This window comes from Neolamprologus multifasciatus, chromosome 1, assembly GCF_963576455.1.
Source record: "Neolamprologus multifasciatus chromosome 1, fNeoMul1.2, whole genome shotgun sequence".
NCBI classification, from domain to species: Eukaryota; Metazoa; Chordata; class Actinopteri; order Cichliformes; family Cichlidae; genus Neolamprologus; species Neolamprologus multifasciatus.
In genome coordinates, this window is record NC_140439.1 from 7,389,826 (window position 1) to 7,416,943 (window position 27,118).

The 27,118-nt window shown below is 41.2% G+C and overlaps 1 protein-coding gene and 1 long non-coding RNA gene across 2 annotated transcripts in view; both read left to right on the forward strand.

Annotated features, from left to right (window-relative positions):
• Positions 1 to 27,118, forward strand: part of prmt3 (protein arginine methyltransferase 3) — a 67,293-nt gene that overhangs the window by 28,188 nt on the left and 11,987 nt on the right. The window contains exons 11-13 of the mRNA XM_085162651.1: positions 3,101 to 3,179; positions 12,325 to 12,512; positions 18,712 to 18,798. Coding sequence (XP_085018777.1) covers positions 3,101 to 3,179; positions 12,325 to 12,512; positions 18,712 to 18,798 — 354 coding nt within the window. The remainder of the gene's footprint in view (positions 1 to 3,100; positions 3,180 to 12,324; positions 12,513 to 18,711; positions 18,799 to 27,118) is intronic.
• Positions 18,806 to 26,988, forward strand: LOC146525252 (uncharacterized). Its single transcript, XR_014874540.1, has 2 exons — positions 18,806 to 19,071; positions 20,254 to 26,988. It is a non-coding gene; the product is annotated as an uncharacterized LOC146525252 (long non-coding RNA).

The window sequence follows — 27,118 nt, forward strand, 5'->3', positions numbered from 1 at the left end:
GGTGTTTTAAAGCTGTCATTGCCAACAAAGGCTTTTTGTAGCACTTTTAAAAAATATATTTACTTAGAAAATTGGAGATGTGTTCAATACTCATTTTATGTGCTGTAAATAAAGATAATAGAACTTTGGCTGTAAAAGAAAACTTGTTTTGAGATCATGTCAATTTCATCTGTTTTTAGTACAGAGATGGTCTCCAGCCTGGTTTGTAAACCGTGAGGTAACTGAAAGAAAATGGGAAGCAGCTGAATAGGAAAGAACATGCATAGATTCCAGTCGTGATACATATTAACATGCGTGCTTAGTATAAAAGTATGAAATGCAGTTGCCTAAATTTTTTAACCACAGTCACACAGACCTAATGCAGACTTAATGCAGCGTTAATTTGTGTGTGTAAAATAATGGATGTAGCTTCCAGGTACAAAAAACAACAACAAAACTAACCAAATGTGAAGTGCCTAAAGCCTATATTCAATCTGAAGGCCACCAGATGGCATTAGCTGTGGTTACAAAAAAGAATTTGGGTACTATAGAAGTCTACGAGAAAACAGCTTTCTGACTTTACCACTGTAAACACTTTTCTGCTACGTTTATGGTCTCAGTCACTCGCTTTTGGTTATTGAATAAGAAATTAAGACTATTTTGTCTATTGACCGATGACCAAGACTATTAAGTCTTGGTCATCGGTCACCTCAAGACGCTTTATATTGTAAGGCAAAGACCCTACAATATTACAGAGAACCCCCCCCCCAACAATTAGACGGCCTCCTATGAGCAAGCACTTGGTGACAGTGGGAAGGAAAAACTCCCTTTTAATAGGAAGAAACCTCCAACAGAACTAGGCTCAGGGAGCAGCAGCCACCTGCTGCAACCAGTTGGAGGTAAAGTGAGGGAAGTCATGTTATTACAAATTATACAGACAATATGTTACACCTACACCTAGAGTGAAGCATTTCCAGAAAGAAGTGAAATGCCGTCATTTGTACTTGGTGTGGATACACTGCTCTGTCATCACAAACAGAGTGAATTGTGTTGCTCTTGGAGCTATTAAATCCTGACCAACTGCTACCACTGTAATCTAGGAAAGAGAGAATGTTTCAGAGTTGGTTGACTCTATACAGTGTTTGTTAGAGCTGTGAAAACAAGAGAAACAGCATTTACTGCAAGATTACTAGCTATTGCATTAGCTTTTTGAGCAAGCTGCAGCCTATTAAAAGTCACTTAACTGAGGCATTATCCTTACTTAGTGGACCAGGGATATGTAGTTACTTCTCTGGGAAGGTAAACGCTAAGTTAGTGTGAAGATTACAGTGAATAATCTTCACTGACTGGCTTTTAACTTGTTATAGGCCCATCATATGCTGCATAATACAATTTTATTGTCTTACTAATAGCCTGGGATAACTTTTAACACATGTTCACCGATGGCTTCTTGTTGCTTAAAGTTTTCTTGTTAGGCAAACCTAAATACTGAAGCCTTATTGTCCTGTGTGAACTAAAATAGACCAGTGTCTCCATGTATTTTTTATTATTTGGTCATTAACATTGCAGATGTATAAGTTAGGGAGGTGCGGTAGTTGATGTTGGAAGGACATGCAAAGCGGCCGGCGGTGTGGCAGTGGTGTTGGTGTGGGGGTCAGTAATTTTGGAGCATTGTTGATAAAAAAAACAAGGTGTGACTGCTTTCAGGCATCTCTCTCTTATGTCCTCCTTCCTTCAAGTGAACCAGTGTCCCGTGAAATTGGGCTCTAAATTATAAGACTAGTGTGCTCTGTGCAAGGGGTTTAAAAACGACTCGCTCTGCAGCTAAGGACATTGACTGGACCACAACAGTCAGCAAACAGGCGATCCGCAGGCCTGACTTTGGTTTGAGACTGGTGTAGTGTTGATAAAAGGAAACAATCTCTCTGTTTATCTCCTTGTGGAGGATGTGACGGTTATATCTGTTTCATCGCTGTCATCATTATCAGCATCGGCCCATGACAGAGATGGTGACGATTTTGGAGTTCCAGTTATAAATCAGAGCTGTTTCCCTGTTTGTCTTTTCCCCCCTCTCCTCCCTCCAGCGAGAGATTGTCTTTATTTGAATAATAAGGCTCTTATCTCAGTGAGTTGCTATTGTGCTGGCCACTGCATTTCCTCAGTATCACTCTGTCTTCTTCCCCTCTGTTTTGTCCTTAATCATACATGCCTACCAACCCACACACACACACCACTCATTCACTTTTTATCTTCTGTCCTGGACCTCACCTCTCCTTGTCCCTCTTTCCCTCCCCTGAAGGTAATATAGAGATACTGGATTCTTAAACATAAATCAGTCTGTTTTTTCCAGAAGTTTTTCCATCATATTGAGTTCACACTACAGATTTAATCAGCTGTCTCACTTGTAGAGGACTCTTCACTATGTGAAGTGCTAGCAAGCCATTTCTGAAATATTAAACTGCCCATCAGTTAAATCACAGCGCAATTGAACTTGGTAAAAGACAAACTCAGGCATGTAAGCCTTAAAATGTTGAGCTTAAAATACAGATCTGAAAGCAGTCATGGGCGTCTTCATTCCTGAGAAAGTCAGTCAATGCTTTGACAGCTTTGAAAAGACTGTCGTGGATCATCAGTTACAGGATGTGCATGTACTGATTTGTCTCTGCCTCAACATCCCAGATGGAGATGTAACCTCCCCATATGTTTGAACCCGCCCAAATCATATGCTGAAAAATAACATACCGAAGTGGCCAGGCTTTTCTGATTGGTTGATCCTTTGGTTGGACTGGCAGTAGGTGGGAAAGGCCATTTGTCAGCAGTATCTGCCGCTCAGGTCGGAGCCAGCAAGATGTGGACAAAAATCTATTTCAGCATTAATGGAATAATACCACGGTTAATGTGCCACCTACTGGAGCAGAACACAAGGTGAACCCGAGGTCAAATCCATGGATGCTGGGTTGCAGATATCCCTTGATTCACAGTCATGGCCATGTCAGATTAAAAAAAATAACCCTGCCTTGAACTCTTTGAGAAACATGTTCTAACCTCTTTTTTTGTTCATTAACCCCTAACTCTAACTTTAAGATGTTGGGATAGTGATGTGTATTTCCTCTCCTCCTAGGGTTACTTCTTGCTGTTTGAATCCATGTTGGACTCTGTCCTGTATGCCAGAGACCTCTACTTGGCTGACGGGGGCTCGGGTACGTCACATCTTCTGTTGTGTTAAGTCATCATTACAAGATCAAGACAGCAGAAAGGATGGTTACATCACAGCCAGTTGTTAGGCTAATGATAGAATTACATTGAGAAATGTTCTTCAGAGAAATGGGAGTGCATGCGAATGTGTTAATCACTCAAAACTGAGTGTGTGTGTGTGTAACTTTGTAATTCCTGTTTCAGACTGAGTTTGCAATTGAATTCACAGGCCAGTTTAATTTTACTGTGGACGTATCAGTGTCAGCCAGTTAATGGAAGTCATCAGTGGCTATTATATTAACAGGGATTGTTTGGATTGGTTTCCTTCTATTTTTTACTTATTTTAGATGGTACACGTTGATGCAGAGTTTGGCCTCCAAACTTTCTATTTTTGCCTCAGTAGCAACTTGGTTAGGTGTTTTTAGGATATTTGGGTGAAAATGATTGGACCTTATAATGGAAACTACAGCTTGACACACATGGAAAGACCTCTCTCTCAGGTCACCCCATCCCTGCCAAAGTCTCAATTTAATGACATGTGCCAAATGTGAGGGAGCTAAAGAACGGTTCCACCACAGTGCCTTTAGTGGCTCTTGGGGAAATGAGAGCGAGGTTTCACATGCACACACATGCACACACATGTACACACACAGAGGGATAGCCAGAATGCGTATAGAGACAGATCTTTTAGTGAGAGAAATCAGACAAGTGAACGTTTGAAGTACGTGAAGCAAAGCTTAAAGGTCAAGATAACGTATGGTTCATCATGAGCCTTTCAACTCTTATGGTCATAGCACAAGCTGCTCTCATTGCCTCTACTGAACCATCGCTCCACCAGAACTGCAGAATGTCAAATGAAAACACTCAAAAACAAGAAAAACATCTGACAGCAACATGGACTTAAAGCAGTGGCGCACTTGAGTGTCTGTCTGTAATGTCATCAACAGGATATGAAATCCAAAGTTAACCTGAGGTACCCTCATTTAGATTACTTGCATGTAACAGCAGCGTGATTAAGTGACTTTTGTTTTCCCATAAATGCACTTCTCATAGTTCATTATCTTCTACACTTACCTACAGACAGCTCAATCAAGTTATTGCATGTTACTTTTGACAAAGTAATTCCAGCAGCATGTTCCTCCCTGCTCCCATTGTGGCTTCACTATTCCCAAAGGAGTTTTTAGGAGTTCATTGCTCAGATATAATAATAATGAATAATAAAACACGCTAGGAGGGACAAATGATGGTAATTATTTTTGTGTTACAAAAGTAATTCATGCTTTTTCATTTTTGGCTCTCTCAGATATGTTTGATTTGATAAACTACAGTCTGATCAACCTGGACAAGATTGTGAGCTAATGATTTACTCGGCTTTCTGCCTTTATCAAGCCGGGTTAACGGTTCTTTACCCGAAAACTGTAAATGAAGTCAGCAGAAGATTGCTAATAAATGGCTAATTTGGTATGCAGGGTGCCAGACACTAAAAAGAAGTTAGTTACCTGTGACAGTAATATGAGTGGAGCCTTCCCTCTGTGGTAAACATCCCCAAGGCAGTATTTGTGCAAATAAACACAGCAAATATTCTGTATAAGTACAGCTAGACAGCACCTTAAGTTGTTCAAATTTACCAGTGTTTGGCAATAGTAAAGTTGTTGTGTCACCTTAAATTGATCAACTTCTGTTCTCGAGTTTGTTTTAAGATTTTCAGTGTGTGTGCACGTCTTAGCTGAGTTATTAGTCCAGCCCTGCAGCACTGCTGCTGTATGTGTGTTTAAGCTACATTAGAAGAGAGTTACAGCAGCTCTCTCATTCTCCCCACTACATTAACCTCCCCTTCATCCTTAAATGTGCCCCTGCTTGCCTGGCGCAGCACAGCGTCCAGGGAAAAGGGATCTGTTTTGTCCCATGCTCCCTCCCACACCGTCTCTCCCTCATTCACAGCCGACCAATGGGGGAGATGGTGAGAGAAGGAGAGAGAGGTGGGGGGGTAGGCATGGAGGGGGCATGAGAAATGGGCTGCGAGCAGTGAGTCGAGAAGGACGCAGATGTCAAAGCCATGAATCTGGGGACGCCCCCCCCCCCCCCCCCCCCCCGGCACGTTTCTTTTTCAGCTATTCCACAATACCCCCTCCTTTGCCCATTCATCTCTCAGTCTTCATTTCTTTTTCAGTCTTTCTCTCAGACCATCAGTCCAGATTCTGCCCAATCAGCACCTCTCCCCTCACCTGGCCCTAACTCGCTTCAGTAATCAGAGTAAAATGAAGTGACAAGTCCAATGTTTACGTGCCTATGTGTTGGTGAAAATGTGTGTGCACAGTCATTAGGTATAGTGACACTCACAGGGTCACAGGCAGGCTTCAGCTAATAATGAGAAGCCATGAGATACCCATCACTGAGCTGTCACTATCCATTCACGCATTTTATAGCCTGGTGGGTCGAAGGTCATGTGAGACTGAACACAAACACGTATGCCAGCAACAATGATTCAAATGTGATAATTTTAAATCTATAAATATCTTCTGTGCAAAAGTTTATGATATGCTTCACAGGAAAAACAAGGCCAGGTTTGTCACATTACACGTATATTACAATTAAACATTCCATTGCTTATAATATTTTATTCTTTACCCTTTTCTTTATTACATAAAGTACTTGATAAATTGATTTTGTTTCATGTTGTTTTTATGTTAAAAAAATCTCAAAATATTGTCCTTTTTCCATCATTTCCAAGTGCTGCTTCATTCTAGGGTTTTGCATATCAGGACATAATAAAAAAATATTGTTATTACAGGTTCTAAAATGAGATACATCCTGAGATGAACAGCAGCACAGGATATTGCGTGATTGTTGCGGTTACCCTGTTTCATCCAAGTTCAGCTGTCCGACAGATGGCTTCACATTTAACACTAGTACTGGTATACAGTGGAGTTCATGGTCTAGTCACTGATTGCAAAATGCGTAGCTCCTGTGGCTGCAAACAAGCCCAAACCATCACCCCTCCACCACCATGCTTGACAGTGGTATGAGGTGTTTGTGTTGATATGCTGTGTTTGGTTTTCCCCAAATGTGGCGATGTGCATTTTGGCCAAACATCGTCACTTCGATCTCGTCTGTTCAAAGGACTTTGTTCCTGAAATCTTGTGGTTTGTTCAGATGCAAACCTAAGCTGTGCTACCATGTAGTTTTCAGAGAGAAGAGAAGTTTCTCTAAGAATTGTTTGACCTTGGTGGGATGTCCACTCATGGCAAGAGAGGAACACATCTTGAATGTTTTTCAGTTGTGAATAATCTTTCTCACTATAAAACGATGGACTTGAAATTGTTTGTAAATGGCCTTATAGCCCCATTTGCTTCTCTAAGATCATTGTACTACATTTTTCCTCCTTGGCATTGTGTTGAATACTTCAGACGTACAAACCGAAAAACACCAAAAGTTTGCTTTCAAAGAGCTGCTCACACTTGCCTATGATCAGTTAACCAAGTGCATTTGATTAGCGGCACCTCTCCATATAGAAATGATTCCTATAGAAATTGTGAAATAAAGAATATGGTAAATGGTAAATGGCCTGTATTTGTATAGCGCTTTTTACTAGTCCCGCCTAGGGACCCCAAAGCGCTTTACACGTCCAGTCATCCACCCATTCACTCTCACATTCACACACTGGTGGAGGCAAGCTACAGTTGTAGCCACAGCTGCCCTGGGGCAGACTGACAGACATTCAGTACGTGATGTAATTCATGTTTTGCAGTCCATCTGAAGTCGTATTTATCTGCAGTGTTGGGAAGGTTACTTTTAAAATGTATTCCATTACAGAATACAGAATACATGCCCCGAAATGTATTCTGTAACGTATTCCGTTACGTTACTCAATGACAGTAACGTATTCTGAATACTTTGGATTACTTAATATATTATCATGCTTTTACAACTACGTGAATGTACTATTGCTGTGGTCAAAGGAGCTTGCAAAGAAAAGCGTCTGGACTTCTTTAAGTTACTTGAAGACGTTTCACCTCTCATCCGAGAGGCTTCTTCAGTTCTAAGGTCAAATGGTGGAGAGTCCCAGATATAACCCTAGTGGGAGTGTCCCCCCACAGAGGGACAAAAGGACCCCCTGATGATCCTCTAATCGCCTGAGCCAAGGTGTGGAACTGGGTGTGGGTCCCAATCAGCCAGAGTTTCGGGTGATTTCATTGTGAAACCTGGCCCCACCTTATCATGCGAATTCCTGAGGTCAGATGGCCCAGGATGTGAGTGGGCCTTAAGGCGTCTGGGAAGGGATCTCAAAACTGGATTATAGATGGCAGAGAGTTGGTGTCGTAAACCACCGCCTCTGTTCAAAGATGGTCGCTCACAGTGGACATAGATGGCTTCTTTCACTCCTCTTTCAAACCATCTGTCCTCTCTGTCCAAAATGTGAACATTGGCATCCTCGAAAGAGTGTCCTTTATCCTTAAGATGCAGATGGACAGCTGAATCTTGTCCTGTGGAGGTCGCTCTTCTGTGTTGTGCCATGCGCTTGTGAAGTGGCTGTTTGGTCTCTCCAATGTAGAGGTCTGGGCATTCCTCGCTGCACTGTACGGCATACACATTGCTGTGATTTATTACTGTTACTGAAGGTCCGCGGCTCCGAACCGTAGTAAAGGGACCTTTGGCTAATACGGTGCGTTCTGTGTCGGGCTCATAGCCGAAAAATAGCTTTACTTTGTTGTCTGGGTCAACTTTGCTTGCGAGAGACAGAGAGAGGCGTTGAACGGCTGCTCAAAAGGAACTTATTGTTTTTGGAGGAAAACACGAACACGGTACAGTCGAGTCTTAATAGCTTACTTACAACTGGGCTCGTCAGGCACTCTTCTTGGCTGCAGTGGTTATTATTGTTTCTGCTCAGTGACAGCTTGTACTTTTCCACTCACATTTTTCTCCCTCCCTCGCTCACAGACACATAACGGGTATAGCAGTCCATTCTCCCTGCAGCACAGACTACACTGCCTATGATGCTACATTCTTTAGAGCTATGCCTGTAGCATTCTGCCTATTAGCTTAGCACAACAACAACAACAACAAGGCGCTCTCTCACCCAGGAAACACGCAGAGAGAGAGCGTCACCCTGTAACCATGGCAACCGTAACGCTGCCGCCTGGAACAACAGAACGTAGCTGTCAAACAAAACCCAAACAGTCCTGACCCGCCACAATATGAAACAGGGAAGTACCGCCGTGTATTCCATTTATTTCAACAAAGTAACTGTAACGGAATACAGTTACTCATATTTTGTATTTTAAATACGTAACGGCGGTACATGTATTCCATTACTCCCCAACACTGTTTATCTGATTTTAAGACCTGTTAAGAACTAGATTATTTTTTATTATGTCGTGATATATAAAACCTTAGAACTCAAAGAGTTTCTTTTTCCTGTGATTGTTCGTCATACAAATTTTTTTTTTAATCACTTTATATTTGTTGCAGAGGAGAAATAAGCTACATGAAGATGATGTTAGTGTGACGTTTGTGTCCTTGGACGTGCGTTTGTGTGTCTGCGCGCGTGTGTCCCCTTGGCAAAGTCTAGTGCTGGACACGCCTACTGTAGCAGGGATTACCTCAAAGGTGACTTTGAGTACTTTGGCAGGCATTAATATGTCTGTCTGTGGAACAGCTATCCTGTACCAAAAACTCTTTACGGGTATATAGTTGACATCAAAACAAACCCCAGAGTATGACGATGGTTGTGATGTAAGAATGTATGTCCGTCATGGCTTGAGTCACAAGGTGGTCTCTAGTTAGGTACGAAACATTGTTTATTTTTTGGCTGTTTGTTATAGATGTCTTTAGCACAGGGGCTGATACTTGCATTACTAGTAGCAGGAGTAGTTTTATATCCTCATGAGTGTTTTAAACTCTAGTTTAGGCCCTAGGCCTCAGTGTTGACTAATGTTGCTTCACAGTAGGAACAGCAATGGCTTCAAGCATCTCAGCTCTAACTTAATCACCAAGCATATTAGTCATCCAAAGAAATTTATTCAGATGTGAAAATACAATGACAAGACATTAACTCATGTTTAATGCTCATTTTGTGATGCAGATAGTTCATTTGATAGACAGTGTTATATAATTATAATACATCTTATAAGAGTTTTTTTCCTATGAGGCAGCAGGATATTGTAAAGAAATTGGAAAATAATTTAAAAAAACGTGCTTATTTTCATCAGTAATTATTTTGTGTCAGTTAAAGTTTTGGGGTCATACCACAATCTTAAATTGCCTCAAAAGGCTACCATTTCATATGTTTCTGTAACAATCTTCAATCTGCTTTTCCACAAGTACTGAATCAGTCGTAGTCTGGGATCACACTAATTTTAGTTTTTTCTCCCTCATTCTTTATCACACAGCATAGTTATCAGTGTTGCTGCTGAATGAGAGAGAGAGAGAGAGCAGGCAAGTGCAGGCAGAGTAACACTATTATTGATGCTGTGGAACATTCATTAGCACCTAAAGTAATGAAAGGGATAATGGACAGAAGGAAGTTGTTGGTTGTGTTTTTTTGTCTTTGTGTCTGCTTGAAGGGGGAAATGAGTTAACTATTTCTTCCCTCTTCTTTTGTAAAGTAATTTGTGCAGTAGAGAAACTTGACTCGTTAAAACTTGGACTGTCAGGAGAGTGTCTCAAATCTCACCAGTTTAAGTCTTTTTGGATGCTCATGCTTCATATGCAGTTTCTTGGTGGACAGCAGTAATATTTAGATGTTGGTGGACAGAAGTTATCCAGTGCACAATGCTAACTTCTTGTGAGAACTCTGTGCACAGAACTGTGAGTGCAGTTTGAGTGCTGATGCTTAATGGAGATAAAGCATTAGTACTTGAATTCTTTTATGCTTTCAAACTGATAAAGGGGAGTGAATTTCTACTAGATTCTACATTTTTGTGGGAAACGTTTCTAGCCATGGTTTTGGAATTGGATGTGTGTCCACACCCTTTGTCTTGAGCCATTTAGTATTAAAGTAAAGTGTGAAGAATGAAAGTAGGACAAAGTGGTAATCAGGCCAATGTTTTGTGCACATGTGATGGATACAGTCATTAAAGGAGCTTCATGAAATTGATGCAAAACTCCACACCCCCAGGATCTTAAGGCGTTCTCTGATTAAATTTGTTGAATAGTTTGTGAGTTATTAAATTTGCTGACGTTAAGGATGTCTCATCACTGAGAACAGACATTTATGGGAGCAGATTTTTTCACTCTCTCCTTTAGTTGTGATTAATGATCTTTTGAGTGGAGTAAATAAAATCCCAGAATATTCTCTCATTGTTGTCTGGGCAGCCTTCCAAGTGTTCAGGATACAGATTCAGTGTCCTTCAAAACTGTGGACAGCGATACATATGTTTGGTGCTGTTATTTTACTGGAGTGTGTTTTGTATTGTTCGGAAAATTAAAGCAACAGTTAAATTCAATTTAAATCCATTACCAACTGAGGAGGGGCATATCACTGTTTAAAATGCTTTTGGGGGATTTATCCTGTTTTTTTTTTGTTTTTTTTTACCACATGGGGACCCAGTACGGACTCTTTATGCCGGCGAGGCGTGATTGCGAATGTCGCTCAGGTGCATCTGTCTCCCCTGCAGCTGCACCGCAGTTCATGCCCCACCACAGACTCCTATGAGCAAGTGCTTAGGCGACAGTGGGAAGGAAAAACTGCCCTTTAACAGAAAGAAATGTCCAGCAGAACCAGGCTCAGGGAGTGGAGCCCATCTGCTGTAACCAGTTGGGGGTGAGAGGAGGAAGACAGGGCAAAGACACGCTATGGAAGAGAGCCAGAGATTAATAATAACTAATAACTGAATACAGCGAGGTGTATAAACACATAGTGAGCGAAAAAGGTGACTGAAATAGACTGCAAACAGGGTGTAGCATCAGCAGACAGGGTGCCGCAGAAGATGCTGACTTGTCTACAAACACTTGTTAACTACTAGCCGAGCAGGAGTAAAACTTGGAAGTAGTGCAATTGAGACCAGAAATGGAGAACACCTGCCTTCAAAGTAAAAGCTGCATGTATTACTGTAGCCAACACCTTTTTAGAGTTTTTACTTTGAAGGTAGACGGTCTCCATTTCTGGTTGTTATCGTACTTTTCATACTTTCACTACTGGTGAAAGAGTAGTTTAGGAGTGCTTGCAGACAAGTCTTCATCTTCCACAACAATCTGCTTGCAAATAAAGTATTTGCAAGGAGGTTTTCAGTCCAGCACTGTGTTGCTCTTTGTGAATGCCATCATTCCAGCAACCACTCACGAACTGGTTGTGGGAATACTCAAAAAGATCTAAGTGGCAACCATGATAACAATCTGGGGAATTTCCATTTGTTTGCTCTCTTATACCAAATGTTATCAATTCCGCTGACTCCACCCACAACTATAAGTGCAAGTGGTCAATTCAGCTGCACCTCATAGGGTACACAGCACCATCCCTTACCAAAGTAAAGGAGATGGAGTTTTCCTAAGTGATGCACCACCCATCACAGGAAGATCCTCACACATTGCTGTTGTGTTTTCTATTTTAAAGTATTACATCGTGGTATGTTGTATATTTTGAATGAACCTATAAAGAACTTGCACTATTACAATATTCATAGTTCAGTATTTATGAGATTGTGCCTTCTGTAAAGCAGTATGTAAGATGAGTAAACAAAGATCAATAGCTACATTAAAAAACTAAAAGCGAGAAAGAATATTTTATTTGAACTCTATTTGACGTAGTTGTCTCCTCATTTTTAGTGTTGCCCTATTGCGTGCCTTTATCATCATCCTTAAGCAATATTACATCAGTCAAAGAGACTGAAAGCTGAAATATAGGCAAGATTTAAAGTAAAGATTAACAGATCGATGAAAAAGCTCAAAGTGGGCAGGAAGAGAAAGTATGCATGTGCTGAAGGATGAGCAACTGTTGTCAATCTTTACAAGGTCAAGAAAGGATTTGAAGGAATATTCATGTTATGGAAAAGAGATATAACCTAAGTGTCTTTTGTTTTGTTTTTTGGCTATTTGACTTTAGCCCAAATTTGGCAGTTTCTCTGCTGGATGTGAGTGTTGAGGCTTACTGATCAAACAGTGGTGATGCTGTTTTACTAATTTTGTTCATTTGTTTGTTTCGCTTCCTCACAGTGTACCCAGACCTTTGTAACATCAGCCTGGCAGCTGTGGGTGATGTACAGAAGCATCAAGACCGCATTGCATTCTGGGATGATGTATATGGCTTTAACATGACATGCATGAAGAAGGCTGTGGTGCCAGAAGCTGTGGTGGAAGTGTTGAAAGCAGACACACTCATCTCTGAACCTACAGTCATACAGGTAAACATTCAACCTTGTGTGTAGCTCCTTTGCAAAACCAGTGGCAAGGCTGATATTTAAAAGTAAAAGTAATGTCCTTTACCAAATAAAATGGCAATACAACCTGAATGGTTGGCTTGTCTCTGTATTTATTTGGGGTTGTTTTTGGCTGGACACACAGTAGATAATTAAACGTGACTTGTCAACCAACCTGGCGACTGTGGCTCAGGGGGTTGGGAAGCGTATCTGTAACCGGAAGGTCGCCGGTTCGATCCCCGGGCTCTCTGTCCTGGTCGTTGTGTCCTTGGGCAAGAAACTTCACCTACCGCCTACTGGTGTTGGCCAGAGGGGCCGATGGCGCGATATGGCAGCCTCGCTTCTGTCAGTCTGCCCCAGGGCAGCTGTGGCTACAACCGTAGCTTGCCTCCACCAGTGTTTGAATGTGAGAGTGAATGAATAATGGCATTGTAAAGCACTTTGGGTGCCTTGAAAAGCGCTATATAAATCCAATCCATTATTATTATTATTATTATTATTACCAAAATAACTACTAGAAACTTTTTGTCTCTTTAAGTTAAATTCTATTTTTTCTCTTTATTTGACTTTGCACAGATATTTTTGATCAAGCTTACAACTTTGACTTTTTTATTGTTCTGCCTTATTTGTGTTGCAGTGATCAGTGTTGGGGAGTAACAGAATACATGTACCGCCGTTACGTATTTAAAATACAAAATATGAGTAACTGTATTCCGTTACGGTTACCGTTTAAAAAGGTGGTATTTAGAATACAAGTACTTTGTTGAAATAAATGGATTACACGGCGGTATTTTCCTGTTTCATATTGTCGCAGGTCAGGACTGTTTGGGTTTTGTTTGACAGCTACGTTCTGTTGTTCCAGGCGGCAGCGTTACGGTTGCCATGGTGACGCGCTCTCTCTGCGACTGTGTGTTTCCTGGGTGAGAGAGCGCTTTTGTTGTTGTTGTTGTTGTTGCTGTGCTAAGCTAATAGGCCTAAAGAATGTAGCCTTATGGCAGTGTAGTCCGTGCTGCAGGGAGAATGGACTGCCATACCCGTTATGTGTCTGTGAGCGTGAGGAGGGAGAAAAATGTGAGTGGAAAAGTACAAGCTGTCACTGAGCAGAAACAATAATAACCACTGCAGCCAAGAAGAGTGCCTGACGAGCCCAGTTGTAAGTAAGCTATTAAGACTCTACTGTACACCGTGTTCGTGTTTTCCTCCAAAAACGACAAGTTCCGTTGGAGCAGCCTTTCAACGCTTCTCTGTCTCTATTTTTCGGCTACGAGCCCGACACGGAACTGACGTATTAGCCAGAGGTCCCTTTACTACGGTTCGGAGCTGCGGACCTTCAGTAATAGTAATAAATCACAGCAATAGTACATTCAAGCAGTTGTAAACAGCATGATAATATATTAAGTAATCCAAAGTATTCAGAATACGTTACTCTCATTGAGTAACGTAACGGAATACGTTACAGAATACATTTTGGGGCATGTATTCTGTAATCTGTAGTGGAATACATTTTAAAAGTAACCTTCCCAACACTGGCAGTGATCAGAGATCAGATATTCAATTTTGTCTTCATTTGATGACACAAACAAGTAAAAATGTTCTGCAGCAATACACCTGTACACACAAATGGGAGAAATAGAGTCTTCAGGGCTCAGGCAGTTAAAACATCGACAGAGAACGAGAGCTGCAGTTAGCCGTATAGAGAGATAGGGCCTTATAGTTTGTGTGTGTATGTGCGTGTGTGTGTGTGGTGATGCTGTAGAGCTGGGTGATTGATCTGTCTAATCCTTGTTTAAGTTCTTCTTAAGGAAACTTCATTACTCTCAGCACACTGAGGACAGAGTAGTTTTAGCTGTGCTGGTGGGAGAGTGGTATACAGAAAATATGCAGATAAATACACAAGGAGTCTCATATCTAAGAACACCTTTCGTGGATATATCTCAGAAGGAATGCTCTTTCCTCTTTTCTCTAATACCTTTTATACGTGTGTTTTTTTCTGCCAGTTGGCCTGTTTGCTAAGTACCGTGTCCTCCACCCATCTCAGAATGTGATGAATGAGGGTAGAACTTGATGTAATGGAATTTGAAACCTCTAATCGATAGTTTCTCCCCTCCAGTGACAAATAGACAGCCCCTCTGCCCAAATTACAAGGACTCTCATCTATTGCCTCCCTTTGATACGATCCAATAACATTCCATTAAAGCTGGCTGCTACTCCGGAAAATTGAGAGCCCTTTCATGGAATTATATATTCCAGCTAAGCAGATAAGTTTTTTTACTCTCAGTGAGAAGAGATAGCAATGTTAAATCTGGGCAATGTTTAATTTGCTCCCTTTGTATATGACTTTAAACCTGCCTTATGTTATGCAGTTGTTTCCGATCATAAATAGCTTAAGAAGTCATTTTGCTCCTTGGTACTCCAAATTGTTTCTTAAGAAAAGCGCAATGTTTGCTACATACAGTAGGGGAAATCATTATTTGATTCCCTGCTACATTTGTAAGTTTGCTCATTTACAAAGAAATTAACAGTCTCTCTAATTTTTATGATAGTTTAATTTTAATAGAGAGAGAGAGAGAGAGAGAAATGCAAACAACAAAAACAAACAAACAAATCAAAAACACATTACATAAAAGTTACTACCCAGCCAGAATTCTGGCTTCCACAGACTGGCTGTGTACCCAAAGGTTACAATCAATCACTTAACTACAGATACTACAGATCTCAACTCGTATGCTTAAAGCACTGTCCACAGAAACAGTTTCTTCCATGCCAACATCTCCACCACCATTGCCAAGAACACAGAGCTGTCAAAGGGCCAGGGACAAGGTTGTAGAGCTACACTAGGCTGGAATGGGCTACAAGACTATCAGCAAGAAGCTTGATTAGACAAATTTTGGTGCAGCCTTTTGGAAATAGAAGAAATATAAACAATTTCAGTCTCCCTGCCTCATGGCGTGAGGATGATCATGAGAAAGGTGATGGATCAGCTCAGAACTACACGAGAGAAATTTGTTAATGATCTGAAGGCAGTCGAGACCACAGGCACCAACTACACCATCAGTAACACACTACACTGTAATGGATTGTAATCTTGCAGCGTCTGCAAGGTCCTCTGCTCAAAAAGGCACATGTACAGGCCTGTCTCAAGTTTGTCAGTGAATATCTAGATGAGTCATAGAAGGCTTGTGAGGCAGTGCTGTGATCACATGAAACCAAAATCAAGCTCTTTGGCATGAACTTGACCCGCTAAGTTTAGAGGGAGAGAAATATACGACCCAAAGAACACTATCCCCAAAGTCAAGCATGGAGGTGGAAACATTATGTTATGGGGCTGTTTTTCTGCTAAGGATACAGGATTACTTCACTTCCAATAGATGGAACCATGTCTTGGAAGAGAACCTCCTTTCCACAGCCTAAACAGTGCAGATTGGTCTTCCTGTGTGACAATGACCCAAAACATACTGCCAAGGCAACAAAGGTGTGGTTAAAGAAGAAGCACATCCAGGCCATGGAGTGGCCTAGCCAGTCTCCAGACCTCAGTCCTGTAGAAAATCTGGAGAAGGAACTGAAACTTCAAGTTGCCAAGTGGCAGCCAAGATATTCTGCCTCTCTCGTTTCTTTTTGAGAGAGCAAACTTACAAATTCAGCAGAAGACCAAATAATTATTTTCCCCACTATAGCAGTACAACTTGTTGGGTCTGTGCTTCCACAGGCCCCGCTGGTTTAGAAACTTATTCCCGTTAATGAAGCAAGGAAGCAAGACGAACAGCTTTAACTGGTTTTTACTTGCTAGCGAAGGAGGCTGGTTGGAACCAGGCTCTTGGAGCTAAACCCTCCTCACCTGTCTCCTAGCCAACTTCAAATAAACAGCCTTCCTTGCAGCCTTTTATTCTGAGAACACAAGCATTACTAAACAACAAAACAGAACCCTCACATAGAATGTCCCATAATAAAACACTATAGCCTCCCCCACCAACAGACTGGCTGGGGAGGTGGTCAGAAACAAAGGAATGTCTTTGATCCTACAGTTTGAACCAAGACTTACAATAATGGCAGTACAATAGTAGAAGTACAATAATGGCAACATTTAACAATTTGACTCCAACACAACTGTATTCCTCCACCACCAGTAAGATTCTATCCAAAATCACTCTATATTTAAATCTATATTTTACTTTTTAGTCTGATCTAATTCTAGTATCTGAGTGATGAATGTAAAAACAATATCCTCTATGTTTGAGTCCTCGCAATTGCCAAAATGAACAAAGAGAAGTGTTCTTGGCATGTACTCAATTTTCTGCTTTTGGCTCTCAGCTTCCAGTTACTATTGAAAGCTGTAGTAAGTAAATTGTCACAGCCCTAATTAGTCACCATAACTGTTATAAAGTAACATGATTCATTTAACTGATCTGGGTGCTCAGTGGGAGAGTGTATCTAATTAGAGTTGCTATATAAATAATGTCAGATGATTGTCAGAATGCTGTTGAGGAAAGTCATTTTTCCCACCCTTAACAGGATAATAGACAGGTGCAGGATATGATTTAGGAATCATTTCCTCTTTTGTGACAATTGTAGGGGATAGTACCCTTTAAAGCGCCCTTTAACTGGGCTGCAGTCAGCTATTTGTCTCCAGTCGGGAGACATTTTTTGTTTTTTTCGGCCAGCTCGAGTTAGTCCAAATATAATTACTTTCCAACTTTTTTGTAAGCATATATTTGCATGAGATTCCTAACAGAAATGCAATTTATTTAAAAAGTCACCATTTATTGTGAGTGAAATCATAGCTTTGTACCAAAAAAAACCCAAAACACAGTGATGGCAGGAAAATATGCCAGTTTTCAATTTACCAGGGAGTACCTGAACAAAGCGCTGATGTTAACATGTTCGCATTGACCTCTAACACACAACTTAGATTAACAAAGGCATCCTGTTCAGCACATTTAATTTTCTCAGTAAACAATTCTGTGTACAGGCAGTGTTGGGGAGTAACGGAATACATGTACCGCCGTTACATATTTAAAATACAAAATATGAGTAACTGTATTCCGTTACAGTTACCGTTTAAAAAGGTGGTATTTAGAATACAGTTACTTTGTTGAAATAAATGGATTACACGGCGGTACTTCCCTGTTTCATATTGTGGCGGGTCAGGACTGTTTGGGTTTTGTTTGACAGCTATGTTCTGTTGTTCCAGGCGGCAGCGTTACGGTTGCCATGGTGACGCGCGCGCTCTGCGACTGTGTGTTTCCTGGGTGAGAGAGCGCTTTTGTTGTTGTTGTTGTTGCTGTGCTAAGCTAATAGGCCTAAAGAATGTAGCCTTATGGCAGTGTAGTCCGTGCTGCAGGGAGAATGGACTGCCATACCCGTTATGTGTCTGTGAGCGTGAGGAGGGAGAAAAATGTGAGTGGAAAAGTACAAGCTGTCACTGAGCAGAAACAATAATAACCACTGCAGCCAAGAAGAGTGCCTGACGAGCCCAGTTGTAAGTAAGCTATTAAGACTCGACTGTACACCGTGTTCGTGTTTTCCTCCAAAAACAACAAGTTCCGTTGGAGCAGCCTTTCAATGCCTCTCTCTGTCTCTCGCTAGCAAAGTTGACCCAGACAACAAAGTAAAGCTAGTTTTCGGCTAACGAGCCCGACACAGAACCCACCGTATTAGCCAGAGGTCCCTTTACTACGGTTCGGAGCCGCGGACCTTCAGTAACAGTAATAAATCACAGCAATTGTACATTCATGTAGTTGTAAACAGCATGATAATATATTAAGTAATCCAAATTATTCAGAATACGTTACTCTCATTGAGTAACGTAACGGAATACGTTACAGAATACATTTTGGGGCATGTATTCTGTATTCTGTAATGGAATACATTTTAAAAGTAACCTTCCCAACACTGTGTACAGGTATGTTATTTCCAACGTGTCAGCATTGGTTTTCTCAGACATAGTGACAATAGAGAACTACTGCCCAAACTTGGTGAAGAGCTTTGATTTGACCAACTCTGCTGTTATGAACAAACAAACTCTGTCACAGACTCTTTGTAAAATTCAAAAGCAAAGTATACCAACAAGTTTTTTCTGTTATTCTTTGAATTACTTCACAGTTCACCCTATCATTATTATTATTAATCTTTTTTTAAATGCAGTGTATTTTATTTTGATTGTGTGTGTTTTGCCTTTTCCCTACAGACAATTGACTGTAACAGAGTGTGTCTGTCTGAGCTGGAGTTTTCATCAGATTTCCACTTGAAGATAACAAACACCACAGACTGCACGGTAAGTCAGATATATACGTACTGGCTTTTGTTCATTTGTAGTCTGTCCACATGCTACACAAAAAGCCCCTGAAACAACATTGTACATCCACAACCATTTATCAGAAATACTGCGTGAAAGGAACAAGGTGGTACAAACAGAAGAGATATCTGTCAGCACGTGCTGATATATTATGTCTCTGTATTGTCTCTCAGTTGGATGTTCAATAGAGTTTCAGCTTGAATTGGAGACACCAAGCTAATGTGACTTTGTATTGCATGCCATACAACAGACGTTCCCAAAGTGTGGGGCCCGCCCCCTAGGGGGGGCGCAGAGCCATTGCAGGGGGGGCGCGGCATGAAAAGGGAAAAAAACAAAAACAAAAACAAGGCTTGGACACTGCTAGCATGGGGCGCCCACACAAACGCAAAGCAGGAGATGAAGCATCGCTGAATATGTTTCCAAACCAACTTCATTCTAAGCCAAAGACTAGAAAATATGGTGAAGCATATCTTCCCTTTGATTTCACCTGCACAAGTGCCGAGGTAGGTCTCCCTGCAGGATTGGTTTTCCCTTTGTCGGGAGCAGCGCTGGGCTGTTTAAATCACGGACAAACAGTATCCCACATTCTTAATTTGTAGTTCACAAACACTTGTTGTAATGACTAACTACTCCTGACATGTTTGAGATGTTAGCTCTTTATACAGTAAAGTTACAGTGGGATACAAATAATATCAGGCTGATCCTGCCACGATTTGTTCCCCCGGTTCAAATCACGGACAAACAGCATCCAACAGTTGTTTATGTTTTTGAACCCATTTTGCAGAGGGATTTTTTGAAAAATGTATTGATAGCAATGTTGAATATTATTACACAGGAAAAAAAAACAACTACATGTAAAATAATTACACCGTGACGCCTCTGCCTTTCTAAATGGAGGGACAGTAACTGTGTATATATGTAAGCGTGTAAAACCTGCAGTTAGTCAGATTAACAGTATTTCGTCTCTATCTGCCATTCTGCAATTCATCTCATGTAAACAATAACGTGGCGCACAGCGTGACGTGAAAAAGGCACATACCTTTGACGTTGCATGACGAACTCTATATTCCTCGTCCACACATAAACGCAAAAAAGGAGTTTTAAAAAATCTCCATTCTCGGTGATTCGAAACGCCGTTTACGCGTGGACGAAACAGCTGCGTTTTCAAAAATACCCATGTAGGTGCCGACGTAGCATAAAAGACTTTATTAGTTTATTTTCTTGCTACCTGCATATTACTTGTATTTGCTTAATTGTTTACTAAATGTTTGAGGTGTGAAATAAACCGCAATGGAGCAAAATATGGGTGTGTGTGGTTGGAGGATGTGTTCTTGCGTGCGTGCGCGCGCGCGCAAGGGGGGGCGCGAACATTTTTCTTGTAAAACAAGGGGGGCCCAGCAAAAAAAGTTTGGGAACCACTGCCATACAACATAGTCAATGTACACGGCCTGCTTTGCTTTCCATGTCATGCATAATTAAATACTTCATCACCCACAAATACTTTGTGGGTTAAAAACATGTACGCACATATTAAAAAGGATTTCAAAGCTAATCCAGCCTTGTTAACTGGTAATATTCAAACCACATTCGTGCATGTCCTTCCAAAAGTTTGCTCAACCTGTTAACTTATTTATTTTTAGCACTCAAAGCACATGTGGAATGATGAGAACAACTGTAGTCCTGTGTGAGGCATTATCTGACTCCTAGTTGAACCTGTGAGTAGGTCAGCTTGACCAAAAACTTCAGTACAAAATTGAAGTGCATGGCACCAAAGCATGAAGAATGCTTTATGAGTCTATTTGGACTGGCTCTGGCAGCCACCATCAGCCCCTCCAGTCATGCCACCCAATTCCATGAACTTCCTACAGCATCACAGACACATTTCTCTCTGCAACACCAATAATAACCACCCAGCTAAAGAAGAGCCTCGCTACTGTGGGCTCTGAGAGAAGTGATTTGTCCATACCAAAGCCTGTTGTGTTGAAGCAGCTTTGTGCTGTGCTGCAGTGTTACCGCACTGGTGTATGGGTTTAATGGATAATCAATAGGTGGTTATTATCTGGCTTGTGCTCCCTGGGTAAGGCTGGTGGATTTAATGGGATTTGTAAACATCCTTTCATTTTTCCTGTCTTCTCTGCTCTGTAATTGAAAACATCCCGTTTCTATTTCTGGATTGTAAGTCCAGTCATGTTAGAGGTAACAGATGATAGGATCATAGATTACGGAAGTGGTTTTTCAGTTTATTGTTATTTTTTGGCAATACTTTGTCCTGCTTTCTTCCTGTTGTTTCACATGTCTTATTATTCTCAGTTGCTGTGATGTATGTAGGAGGACAGATACTGTATGTGTGTGTACGTCTGATGTGTACAATTTACCGTTCAGTCATTCTTGTTTCATGTAGGGTTGTTTTGGGTTTTTTGCATTTATAATGCAAGTACTCTAAGTGTCACTTGTGTAAATTGTAAATACCTGCCTTGAGTATCCAGCTTGCTTGTCTCAGGATTTACAGACGGACTGTTGCCCTGTGGGAGTAGCATGTTGTTACCATAAAGACACTGACCTGTAGTCAGTATTGGCCACAGCTCCTCAGTAGTAGTTAAAATTGGGGTGTGTGAAGGGTAAACTGCTCCTGGACCAGTGCTCAGGGATTGGTGAGAGAGAGCTGCTTCTCCTGTCCTGTGATGGAGCGCCTGCTTTTGTTCTCCTGTCGACAGTCCATTCATCAGCTCAGCCTGCCTAACCTTGCATTAAATGAACAGCACAACCCCTGCGTCTGCGCCGCTCACGCACAAGACAAATCCTTTCATTCTTGCTGTTTTTTTTCCCCGTCCCTTTTTCCTTTCCTCCCTCTTGAATTCCACACACTTTGCACCCTGTTTACATGCAAACGTTGAAATCTACCTGCTGCATACAAACTATATGTGCTGAAATTTTCATTAAAACTCTGACTGGTCTGGCATCTGTATCTTTTTTTTTTTTTGGCTTAACCCTCTAAAGCATTGCTACCATCATGATCCATTTACCTAAACTGTAGAGTGAGTAGCAAAATATCTCACCCCCTCTCCTAAGGGTGGAAAAGATGAATGCTGATGGCATAGCAGGAGAGAATAAGTTTCTGTCTGTAATTAATTTTAACACTGCCGTCTCGGTGCTGCTGACATAGCTACTGTAGCGCTACAGAGAAAAAAAAGTGAGCAATCCATCTCTTACCTGCTTTCCATCAAATTTGAATTGGGTGTATAAGGGAGGGTGGGGGGTGGCCTTCTGGACTGACAGGGCAGGTACTCTTCAACTTCAAGGACAATTTTCAGAAATCCACTCTAACTCTTAACAATGCAGCATTTTGAGTTAAGCTATTAGTTGATTGTCAGAAAAAAACTGCCTTGGCAGGTTATTTCCACTTACAAATCATCATCAGCATACTGATTTATGCAAATGTCCTGGAAGTTACAGAGGAAGTGTTCTGAGTTTAAACTTAAAAGTCTGCATGTCTGTCTATAGAAGGGTAATACACGCAGCACTTTTATTGGCTAGATTATATTTGATTGAGGAAAGAAATGTGCTTAGAATGTGTTTTCCCTTGAAATAGCATTGTCTAACATTGATACAGTTCACTATTACTACTGTTATTATTATTATTATATGTGATGACAAAGTTGTATAAAGCTTGTTCTGGGCTCCCTCAAGTTAGGTCAAAGGAAACTGATATCCACCAGGTCCTTAACACTATGGCTACTGATTAGTAGCCATACTGATTCTAACAGTAGTAATTCTAGTATGTATTTATGAATAGCGGTTGTAACATTCAGCACTGAGTATTTAAAGAGGGCATTTGCTGACCAATGCAACTCCAATCTACTAAATTTGGTAAACCTGTTAATTAAACAAAATTGTGACCTGTATAAAATTAGTCAGTAAATACAGGATGTAATCAATTAAGAGATAATTAAAAGAGCCTTTGGCCTGATTAGTGATTGATTACGTGATGCTCCCTCACACTGTTTTGGAGAATTTTGGGAAACAAAGACCTTGGAAAGACTGGCTTCTGTTAGAGCAGCCATTCCCAAAGTCAAGAGTGCTGCAGCCCCTCCAAGATATACTTAATTTCAAACTGAATTTCTCTTATTACTTGTTACTGTGCCCCACACTTTGGGACAAACAAATTAACAGTGACCAACGCCCAAAGGTAAAGGCTTTAAAGTGACAAAGCTGGAGTTTGTCTTCATGGCGTGTGACTATGCTATTTTAACATGCCCTCCACTCGTGCATTCGTCAAGCACTCCAGAGCAAAGCTCAGCAGTGGAGCAAACAGTCGGTTTTGCACAGCTTGCCTCTCGACCTTCTCTAACTGTTACTGTAGAGCATCACGAATGAGGAACACCACCTGCAGGTGTGCTGACTCGTGCTCCACCTGAGCCTCACGGCTGCAGTTGAATGGCGAGGCTGAGAAGAGAATCGTAGGGGGAAGGGGGGAGGAATTCACAACATCTTGCTCGTGAGGTGGTCGTGCTTGAAGCCTCCACGCCTGGATAAACCCCATCAAAAGCGCATTAGCCCTCTATTCTCCCGCCCCCTCCCTCCCTCCACCTCGCCGCCCCTTCCTTTCCGTCCTTTTAACCCACCCTCTCTTTTCATACATCCCCCTCCCCACCATCGTATAATAGTATCTGGACGGGCCACGCGGCTCGCTGACACATAGCCAGGCGAAAGAGGAGCGATGATGAATTGCTCCCTGTTGGTGTTATCCATGATGATAATTATTAATTTTCCCCCCGTTCTTCCCGGAGAATGGGGGCCGGAGAGCTGCAGTCTTGCAGAGCCTCCTCCGTGGGCCGCCAAGAATCCCACTGTCATCACTTATCACAGACAGAGCCGGGGCCCAAGGCTAAACGCTGATGAAAATGAAAAGCGCTCGTTCTGATTTGTCCTGTTTTTGGTGTGTGGTTGTGTGTGTATGTGGCTCTGTGCTTCCTCTCCTCTGTCTTATGTTTTTATCCTTTTTTGTCTTCATCCCCCTATATGGTAGGAAACATAGGCTTTTATCTGATTTCATAAGATGTCAGGTATGACACAAATTTTTTTTTGTTAAACCGCCAAACAGGATAGCTTTTTTCCAGCAAACACCTACTATTTGCTACCTGCTTGGTAGATGAAGCAGTCCATCTACTGGTGAAGAAAATTGTAACATTTAGCATAGAGATCACTGTTTAGCATTGGCGGTGGTCTTATATCGGTCGATATTAGCTGTTTGCTCATTGCCAGTACTGGTACCATTAACTGTCAATAAATGTAAAGTAAAAAAGCAAAGATGTGTGAGAAACGCCATTCAGTCATGTTATGAGTGTTGATGGCGTATAGTTTGTGCACATGAGCGTACTCTTTAGTGTCCCTGATGACACACACATGTTTGGGATCTGAGCAAAGTTATCGGTGACAGCATTGTCACATTATAAGCTCATAAAACTGACATAAATGCTGAGACCAATACTTTTATCAAAATATCGGCATTAGTATTTGTCTTAAAAACGCTATATGCTGTGCTGTAATTTAGTGTCCTTCCCAGTTTTTGGAGAAACTGAGGAATAAAGAGAGAGATTACCATGCTTAAATTCATCAGGTGGACAGAGACAAGGCTCAAAATAAATATGGGAGTACACAGGCAAATATTTGCCCTCTGGTTAGCTATAACAGCTCTGTAATCTGTGACATGATGCCTGTTGTCTGTTTAAATACTAAAATAATTTCCATTTCAGGGAATTCACCTTTTTTTTCCATGCAAAAATAAACAAACCTTTTACTGTTTTCAATAGCCATCTGAAGTTGAACTTTCAAGCTTTTACTAAGTCATTTCGGGCCCCCGGATAAGTTTGATAAGTTCTTCTCTTCCTCTTTAATTAAAAAAGTGCTAAAACATGTACAAATCAGGTGAGAGTCATCCAGACCTCATTGATCTTCTTCTGTTTTATTTATGAGGCATTACATCCTGTTTTTTCAGTTGCGATTTTAATGGGGCTCTGAGCTGCTAAGCTGTTTGTGTATTTGCAAGTTTCTCTGGCCTAAATTTTAATTGCCCGTCTCGCTGCCTGTGTGAAAGTTGCACAACGCAAGAAGTGACAATCAATCTCGCTTATGAGGCATTGTCATCGACGAGGCGTGATGAGGATGATCTCTGCCTCTCTGGCTGAGAGAGGTGAATCCGCTCTGCCTGACGAGTAATTACAGCTAATTTCCTAATTACCTGAGCAGCGAGCTTCTCTGTAGCGTTCATTAAAAGCCATAATTGCATTGGGTTGACATGCTCTTTTATCCACTTTGGGTTCTTTTCTCACGGTTTAGCTGCGAGCTAGCGGTGCTGCCCCTGCCTGTCTCAGTCGATAAAGGTTGATTGAAGCCTCGGTGCGTGGAGTTTATTGAACGCAGCTTCTGACAGCAGCATGATTATCAGGGTTGCGTATGTGTATCTTTGAGTGTGCTGCAAATACTTTTAGTATTGCAAAAAAATCTTAAATTGTTTGGAGAGTTTTACAGAAGCTGTGAACAGATGGTACTGTATTTTATGTCTTGAAAGAAGAAGCAGCATTCCCTCTGGCATTTAAATGGTTTCCCCATCTTCCATTACCTTGCAGTTTTTGTCTCCCTACCTTTTGTCTGTTTTCCTACCTTTACAGCTTCCTTTCCTCTCTTCTGTATACTATTTTCCTCTCTTGCATTGATTCAGCTCTTCTTTGTCTCAGAGAGCCGGCCTCCAAGTTGTCAGCTGCATCAGGATTAAAAGCTATTAGTTCTGCATCATTGCCACTACAAGTGCGCTCCTGAGATTGATAGAGTGGCTTTGTTCCTCCAGTGGGGGCAGATATGAGAGGAAAACAAACCTGGGGGGGGGGGGTTACACCTCACATTTGACAATGGTCACCTAAAGACTTAAAGACTTTCCCTCAGTTTGTTTTTCAGTCAAATGTGTTTATGGCGCTGCAGGACTACAGAGCATGTTTCCTTGCTGACTTTTAGTGAATTTACACAACTGTAAGGCATGTTAAAAGCTACACTGGGCAAATCTGTGGTGCTTGGTGTGCATCAAGGTCTCTTAATGTAATTATTGGACCAGAGATGTTTCAGATGTCTGATTTCCCTTTTCCTTGTGGGAATTGTTGATTTAAATTCAAATGTATGGAGTAAAGTGCCATTCGTTTTCCTTAACCTTTCCTTTTCTTCTTTTCTTGACTTTTGAGATTTTTTTTTTTTTTACATTATTGGAACACTGCCACCAAAATAGCCACCTTTGATAATTTCATATAACAAGCTATCTAAGGTATATATTTTTGTTACTGTCAGCAAATTTCGCCCAGTGTTGCCTCATACGGTAATTTGTTTCTTTTGTCCAGTGACAAGTCTCAAGCGAGGTGAGAGGGAGCACGCGGGGACATGTTGTTGACTCAGCCTAAATGAGAAAGCAAGTCGTTTTTGAGAAGAAGTGGGGCTGAAGAAAATAGAATGCAGTTCCCATACAACTCATTTTGATATCTACTGTATGTAAGCTGGCATTGCCACTGTGGCTCTACAGACCACACACTAGGGCTGTGCAATACTGCACATTGGCCCTGTAAATAGATGGCCAGTACTGCCGATACCAATACCAGTGGAGAGCAGTGTGTCGTGATTCATGAGATGAATCATGTTCAGTTTTCAAATTCTGAACATATTTTAATGACCACCAAGTTTGGAGGCCTGGAATGTAAATATCCATCTGATCATGTCTCTGTCAATGTCTGTGCTTTAAATGTTCTATAGAAATAAAATAGAAAGTCAACACAAAAAGGTTCAAACATTTTTCATTGTGCATGTTTAAGGTTTATTTTATATTATTTTTTAAATTAATGCAGTCTAGTTGGCTTCCTACTAAACTTAGTGGCAGTATTGATCAAAGTATCGATCCTATCATGCTAGTATTGATCCAATAGCAATACCAGCCTTGATATCAATACTATTGATACTATTGATATTTGTATCGATATGCCCAACTCTCACACGTAAGAATAACATGACAAAGCTGAATTGTGCTTTCTCCTTTAAGGAAGCACTTTAAACACAAAGACTCCCAGTTTGTTTTTACTGTCTTGTTCTTGAACACAGTCCTTATCATGCTATCAGGCTCATATTGCTCATTAATATCTCGAGACATGGTCTGCCTCCAGCCTCGTGCGCACTCGCTCTCTCAGCTCTGCATGTCACCGTTGCAGTGTAGTCAAACAAATCCAGGGGTTTATTGTACTGTCACATTCTAACACACCCCTCATATTTC